The sequence below is a fragment of the Salmo salar genome, chromosome 16 (assembly GCF_965601325.2).
Source record: "Salmo salar chromosome 16, fSalSal1, whole genome shotgun sequence".
Taxonomy (NCBI): domain Eukaryota; kingdom Metazoa; phylum Chordata; class Actinopteri; order Salmoniformes; family Salmonidae; genus Salmo; species Salmo salar.
The window spans coordinates 30,027,236-30,035,369 of NC_138306.1; the positions used below are offsets into that span (position 1 = coordinate 30,027,236).

At 39.6% G+C, this 8,134-nt stretch overlaps 1 protein-coding gene across 2 annotated transcripts; it reads right to left on the minus strand.

Moving 5' to 3' along the window:
• Positions 1-5,704: 5,704 nt before the first annotated feature.
• On the minus strand, positions 5,705-7,932 carry si:dkeyp-59c12.1 (Ras-related and estrogen-regulated growth inhibitor-like protein). 2 transcript variants are annotated; one of them, XM_014149158.3, is made up of 4 exons: positions 7,860-7,932; positions 7,631-7,684; positions 7,442-7,518; positions 5,705-6,724 (listed from the first exon to the last, which is right to left on the minus strand). In XM_014149158.3, exons 1-4 carry the CDS (start codon positions 7,930-7,932, stop codon positions 6,308-6,310), a joined length of 621 nt encoding a protein of 206 aa, XP_014004633.3. In that variant the 3' UTR covers positions 5,705-6,307. The 2 variants fall into 2 exon arrangements, with proteins under 2 accessions (XP_014004633.3, XP_045552753.2); XM_045696797.2 differs by having other exon boundaries at positions 5,705-6,694; positions 7,403-7,518.
• Between the last annotated feature and the right edge of the window lie 202 nt (positions 7,933-8,134).

Consider the following 8,134-nt stretch of genomic DNA (forward strand, 5'->3'; position numbering starts at 1 on the left):
CAGCTTACCTGCCGTGCAGCCTCCCAGGCTGGTGTCTTTCTGTCTGTCTGCCCATGGGCCGGTCCCCTGGGAGTCCTCTGGGCTGAGGTGTGAGGGAGGCTTGCTTGTCTGGAGGGTCAGACCAAGTTTACTAGAACACTGCACACAACAGTAGTGAACTGGAGGAATTCCAGGGGAGAACAGTATCCTGGTTGGAACAGGTCTGTTTGTATAAGGCCAAACACATCTGTGGGAAGAACAATGATTTTTTGAAATGCTAGTAACTAACATCTACTAGTTGTATAGTCTGACATGCATACAGAACAATCCTCAAAACCATCAATAAGTCTCCAATGTTGTATCATGGTATTGTTTTCTTTGGACACAGGGTTATCCTCCTACAGGGGTTCCCGAGCCTGGCTGCAGTGCTGGGGATGAGGAGCAATGGAAGCTCAATATCTCTGATGAGGCCCTGCTCCTCAAGCAGAGTGTCCTGTGGCAGATCACCCAACAGCAGAGTATGATACTAGGCCAATCCTACAACTCTGTCATTACCCAGCACATCCCACAGAGAGGAGAGATCGCTATGAGGTCCCACAACTCCTTATGCTCTTTGCATACCAGCCACTAAAGCCCAATCACTAAATACGTTGTCACTGTGGAGCCCATTCAGAAGGATACAACTCAAATGTATGATTAACAGTGTCAACTAGCAGCAATGTAATACGCTTACAACAATGCTGTGATTCAGCCATTGCAACAGTATTTGTAGAGCTTTATTGCAATCAGGTGTGTTGAAGGCCCTTGAGTAGGACTTGCTGTACCAGTCAAAAGTTTGGACACACCTACTCATTCAAGGGTTTTTCTCAATTTTTACTATTTTCTACATTGTATAATCATAGTGAAGACATCAAAACTATGAAATAACACATATGGAATCATGTAGTAACCAAAAAAGTGTTAAACAAATCAAAATACATTTTATATTTCAGATTCTTCAAAGTAGCCACCCTTTGCCTTGATGACAGCTTTGCACACTCTTGGCATTCTCTCAACCAGCTTCACCTGGAATGCTTTTCCAACAGTTTCGAAGGAGTTCCCGCATATGCTGAGCTCTTGTTGGCTGCTTTTTCTTCACTCTGCGGTCCAACTCATCCCAAACCATCTCAATTGGGTTGAGGTCGGGTGATTGTGGAGGCCAGATCATCTGATGCAGCACTTCATCACTCTCCTTTGTGGTCAAATAGCCCTTACACAGCCTGAAGGTGTGTTGTGACATCGTCATGTTGAAAAACGAATGATAGTCCCACTAAGCACAAAGCAGATAGGATGGTGTATCGCTGCAGAATGCTGTGGTAGCCATGCTGGTTAAGTGTGCCTTGAATTGTAAATAAATCACAGAAAGTGTCACCAGCAAAGCACCCCCACACCATCACACCTCCATGCTTTACGGTGGGAACCACACATGTGGAGATCATCCGTTTACCTACTCTGCGTCTCACAAAGACATGGCAGTTCGAACCAAAAATCTCCAATTTGAACTCATCAGACCAAAGGACAGATTTCCACCAGTCTAACGTCCATTGCCCGTGTTTCTGGGCCAAAGCAAGTCTCTTTTTCTTATTGGTGTCCTATGGTAGTGATTTCTTTGCAGCAATTCAACCATGAACGCCTGATTCAAGCAGTCTCCTCTGAACAGTTGATGTTGAGATGTGTCTGTTAATTAAACTCTGTGAAGCATTTATGTGGGCTGCAATCTGAGGTGCAGTTAACTCTAATGAACTTATCCACTGCAGCAGAGGTAACTCTGGGTCTTCCTTTCCTGTGGCGGTCCTCATGAGAGCCAGTTTCATCATAGCGCTTGATGGTTTTTGTGACTACACTTGAAGAAACTTTCAAAGTTCTTGAAATTTTCAGAATTGACTGACCTTCATGTCTTAAAACCTCTCTGGGCTAGGTGGGACGTTTGCATCCCACCCTAGTCAACAGCCAGTGGAATCGTGTGGCGCGAAATACAAATACCTCAAAAATGCTATAACTTCAATTTCTCAAACATATGACTATTTTACACCATTTTAAAGACAAGACTCTCGTTAATCTAACCACATTGTCCGATTTCAAAAAGGCTTTACAGCGAAAGCACAACATTAGATTATGTCAGGAGAGTACCCTGCCAAAAATAATCACACAGCCATTTTCAAAGCAAGCATATATGTCACAAAAACCAAAACCACAGCTAAATGCAGCACTAACCTTTGATGATCTTCATCAGATGACACTCCTAGGACATTATGTTATACAATACATGCATGTTTTGTTCAATCAAGTTCATATTTATATCAAAAAACTGCTTTTTACATTAGCATGTGATGTTCAGAACTAGCATACCCACCGAAAACTTCCGGTGAATTTACTAAAATACTCATGATAAATGTTGACAAAATACATAACAATTATTTTAAGAATTATAGATACAGAACACCTTTATGCAAACGCTATGTCCGATTTTAAAATAGCTTTTCGGCGAAAGCACATTTTGCAATATTCTGAGTACATAGCTCGGCCATCACGGCTAGCTATTATGACACCCACCAAGTTTGGGGCTCACTAAACTCAGAATTACTATTAGAAAAATTGGATTACCTTTGCTGTTCTTCGTCAAAATTCACTCCCAGGACTTCTACTTCAACAACAAATGTTGTTTTGGTTCCAAATAATCCATAGTTATATCCAAATACCTCCGTTTTGTTTGTGCGTTCAGGTCACTATCCGAAGGGTAACGCGCGCGCATTTCGTGACAAAAAATTCCATTACCGTACTTAGAAGCATGTCAAATGCTGTTTAAAATGAATTTTTATGCTATTTTTCTCGTAAAATAGCAATAATATTCCAACCGGGCAACGTTGTATTCATTCAAAGGCTGAAAGAAAAAAATGGAGAAGTCTCGTGAACGCGCATCTCAGTCTCACTGTCCCCAGGCTGACCACTTACAAACTCTGCTGCTGTACTTTGCCCAGAGACAGCAGACACCCCATTCCACTTTCTGGCGGCTTTAGAGATCCAATGGAAGCCTTAGAAAGTGTCACATTACAGCACAGATGCTGTATTTTCAATAGAGATGCAACAGGACAACAAATTGTCAGACAGGGCACTTCCTGTATGGAATCTTCTCAGGTTTTGGCCTGCCATATGAGTTATGTTATACTCACAGACACCATTCAAACAGATTTAGAAACTTTAAGTGTTTCTATCCAAATCTACTAATTATATGCATATTCTCGTTTCTGGGCAAGAGTAGTAACCAGTTTAAATCGGGTACGTTATTTATCCGGCCGTGAAAATACCTAGCCCCAACAGGTTAAAGTAATGATGGACTTTTGTTTCTCTTTGCTTATTTGAGTTGTTCTTGCCATAATATAAAATTAACTCTATATACCACCCCTACCTTGCCACAACACAACACAACACAAATAGATTTTCTCAAACGTATTAAGAAGGAAAGAAATTACACAAATTAACTTTTAACAAGGCACACCTGTTAATTGAAATGCATTCCAGATGACTACCTCACAAAGCTGGTTGAGAGAATGCCAAGAGTGTGCAAAGCTGTCATCAAGGCAAGGGGTGGCTACTTTGAAGAGTCTCAAATATAAAATATACTTTTTTTTGTTTAACACTTTTTTGGTTGCTACATGATTCCATCTTTGTTATTTCATAGTTTGATGTCTTCACTATTATTCTACAATGTAGAAAATAGTAAAACATTTACAAAACCCTTGAATGAGTCTGTGTGTCCCAACTTTTAACTGGTTGGTACTGTATATGATGCGTGTGTCTTTGTGATATGGCAAACATAAGACGAGGGCCAAGACTTTGCTTGAAAGAATGCCTCTTATTCTGTTGTCAAATACCCAATAGAAGACATATAAGCATGTCTGAAATAATGTGACTGTGCTCATTAGCTTTAAATCATTAAGAACAGACAGATCAATGAAGCGACACGCCTTGATCCTGTCCACATTGAGCTCTGTGTCTTTACCGCTGTCATTAGAGGGATTAATACGTTGGATTTGAGAAAAAATCTGACTCTGGGGATCCATCTTTCCTTCTTACTACCTACCATGGGAAAATGTTGAACAAAAGACTGTCTTGAAGAAATAACCCACATTTTTCACGATGAGGGACATGCATGAAATGAAATATGACACTTTCATTACTGTTTCTTAATAGCATGTATCTATGTTTACATATCCTCACTTCACATTAAATCCTTACTTGCCTTGAACTGGTGGGATGATTAACGGAACAGTTATATTTCTTCCATCTGTCATGTTCGGCTCATTATTCTGTCTGGGGTAGGCTGGAATTTTCTCATCAACAGGGTCAAATATTCCTATATGTCCTTATATTCAGAGGATGTTGTATCTTGACAAGTGTTTGACTGGTGATTTAGATTGTAGCATAAGCTGCTACTGTATTGGTTGCTGACGTTACAAGAAGAGTAATTTACAAACTATACTGGACAGTCAATATTTATTCCAGTATTCCCATACATAAATTCAATAAGATGTCAATAACAAGGCAGTTAACCCACTGTTCCTAGGCCGTCATTGAAAATAAGAATTTGTTCTTAACTGACTTGCCTAGTTAAATAAAGGTTAAATAAAATTAAAATAAGATGACGGTATAGGGGTTTTATTCAGCTCATAGCAATAAAAAATGTTTTTATTTCATTTCAGTATAGGAATATAAACATAAATGTATACATATTGTCAGAGTCTAGGTGATGTGGGTAAGGTGGAGTCAGGCGCAGGACACAGAGATGAGTACTAATAGTAACTTTACTCAAAATCAATCTTCCAGCAAGGAGAACGAAAATCCAGAATCGCATAAACGAGACAACTGACAACAATAAACACGCACAAAACCATGATGGCTGCAGAGGGTTAAATAGGGAAATAATTCAAACGAAATGGGAACCAGGTGTGAACAATACAGACAAAACAAATGGAAAAAGAAATGTAGATCGGTGGAGGCTAGAAAGCCGATGACGTCGACCGTCGAACGCCGCCCGAACAAGGAGAGGCACCAACTTCGGCAGAAGTCGTGACACATATACTTATCTCAAGTGTTTATCACTTAAGCTACATCCCAATATTGTATTAATTTCCAGGAGCCTTGTCACTCATCTTGGTGACAAACAATATTGATATGAAAAGTGCTCATGTTGGTTTAAAAAAGTAATTTTTGTATATGAAAGTAATTATTAAGTGTTTGCCCTGCAATAGTTGATAATGGGTTAAGGATAATAGTAATTTGATCAAATATAATTTATCTCTTTATGAGCTAACTTTGGCACCTTTTCCCAGACGGCCACAGAATGTCACTGGACTGGTCACTGGCCATGATATTCATATGCATTTCTTTGCAAAAGTATTCAGTGTAAAGAGCAGCTACTAGACAGTTAAATAAAGGAATTGTTTCATTGTAAATAATATACAAGATCTACAATTTCTGTGGATAGTGTGCTCTCTCCAAGTCAGTCCTTTCCTGCAGCAGTCAGCCACAGCTAAAGCAATAACTTTGGGTACTAGTCTCCATTTCCCAGTAGTGTTAAGTACTTAAGTAAAAATATGTTAAAGTACTACTTAAGTCGTTTTTTACTTCACTACATTCCTAAAGAAAATAATGTAATTTTTACTCCATACATTTGCCCGGACACCCAAAATTACTCGTTACATTTTGAATGCTTATCAGAACAGGAAAATGTCCCAATTCACACACTTATCAAGAGAATATCCCTGGTCATCCCTACTGCCTCTGATCTGGCGGACTCCCTAAACCCAAATGCTTCGTTTGTAAATGATGTCTGAGTGTTGGAGTGGCTATCCATAGAAAAAATTTTAAAAATTGTGCCGTCTGGTTTAATAAATATAAGGAATGTAAATTAATATATAAGGAATGTACATTTACTTTTGATACTTAAGTATATTTAAAACTAAATACTTTTAGACTTTTATTCAAGTAGTATTTTACTGGGTTACTTTCACTTTTACTTCAGTCATTTTCTATTAAGGTATCTTTACTTTTACTCAAGTATGACAATTGGGCACTTTTTCCATCACTGCCATTTCCACAACTACAATGCCAACTGCCCCTGTTTCTGCCCTTCATTGTCGTGTGTTAGCCATAAGGCAGTCTCTGGATCCCTTTGTCACATACCAAGTCATGTCCTGATGCCAGAGCACAGACATCATACAACAACTCATGTCAGACCTATGCATACATTGATTACAGTATACAATGTCTTCCTCCCTGTGCCATAGTCTCACAGCGAATCCGTCCGTCTCCTGGCAAAAACTGCAGACATGCTTTTCACAATGTCTTTAATTCCAGCTTGCTTCTTGATGGCAGACTTGGACTTCCATATCCTGTCTATTAGTCCGTGAAACACCATGAGGACACTGTAGTAGTTCTCAGCAGCTGAAACCACATAGAACTGGCAGTCTATTGTCAGGGTTAGCATTCTGCCCTCCTCACTGAGGACTGTCCATCTGTGATTCAGGTCCCTCTTGTTGTCTACGATCACCATGGGCACCATGACCATGCCCCGGAAGTCCTTAATGGACTGGATCAGCTTGGTGACAGAGTTGAAGCTGGCCCTGTCACAGATGCTGTAGACCAGGACAAAACCGTTCGCCCACTGGACTTTCTTCTCATATGGGGAGGTCTCCATGGACAGATCCTGGAAAAGGTTAAAAGATATAAAAAATGTATAGGCTTGCTTGGATCAAAGAGTGATAGGTTATGTATTGGGAAAGGAAGAATCTTGGGATAAGTTAGTCAGTCCATGTAAGCCCTATTTCTCTGGGCCGATTGTGTCCAGTCATTGTGGTCGTGCATGGTGCTAGTAAAAGTGGACTCATTCATGCCAAAGACAACCAGGTGCTTCTCTGCAGTAATACTCACTGCAGTATGGGAAAATGGCAGCATCATAAATCTGTGTCTACCATAAAGGCACTTATAAATAAGCCTATGATTAACTGAAGTGCTCTGTATAAGATGCCAAATATACTGAATTCTTGCAGTCATTTCAAAGGACTGAATACAGTTTCAGACATCATGATGATGGCATATTATAACAGCAGGTTGGCGTGTCTTGACATGAGGCAGAACTGAGCGATTTTCCCTTAGATAAGTCAGCTGCAAAGTCAAATTTGTCTCTATTGTAAAAATGCATGAAAATAAGTTAGCTTTCTGACCTTCATTTAAGGTTAGGGTTAGGCATTAGGGTTAGTAGTGTGGTTAAGGTTAGGGTTAATATTAGGTTTAAATTCAGATTTTATGACTTTGTGGCTGTGCCTGCTATTGACCACTCTGCAGAGCTGCCTCTATAACAAGATTCATGATGAAACACACTAACCTGCATTATAATAGATTGAATGTTAACATTTCGTAATACCTGACAACATGGTGAATCCCAGATGTTAAAAGTTATGTCCCTTCCATCCATGACAACATTGTGGCTGTAGATTGATTCTGAAAGCAATTAACAGACAAATAGTAATTTAGTTGTACTGTATAGGCCTACAATAGTCAAATGTTAGCTTGATATTACAATATCTGGTGATGACAGACAAACAACACTTACCAATATTCCCATATTCTCCAATGAATCTTCTACTTAAAAAGCGGACTGTCAACGCTGTGAAACAATAATCATCATCATCATCATCATCGTCGTCATCATCATCATCCTACTAAGTATGTTGAGGAAAGGAATGGATCCAGTTAGAAATGCCAGAATGGTCCACTGACCATTGCACTGTAGACTTGAATACATTGCACAAAACGATAAATAATGAGAGATTTGGTCTCACCAGATTTACCAACCCTGTCTTTCCCAAGAACTACTACATTAGCGTCCAATTTTAAAGCGTTGAGGCCTGTCATTATTCTTTCTGCTGTTTATTGGTCCGACTGGCTCAAGACCATCTAAGATGTTGAATAGCAGAGAGGAGTTTTATGCCCCAAGGAGTGGTGCGCACACTTGTTAAGGGGGACATTCCGGACCATTCCATTCTGGATTTTATTTAGCATAGCCTAAAGACTGAAGAAAACTATTGTCTTAGCGTAAAGAATATCTAAACCTAAC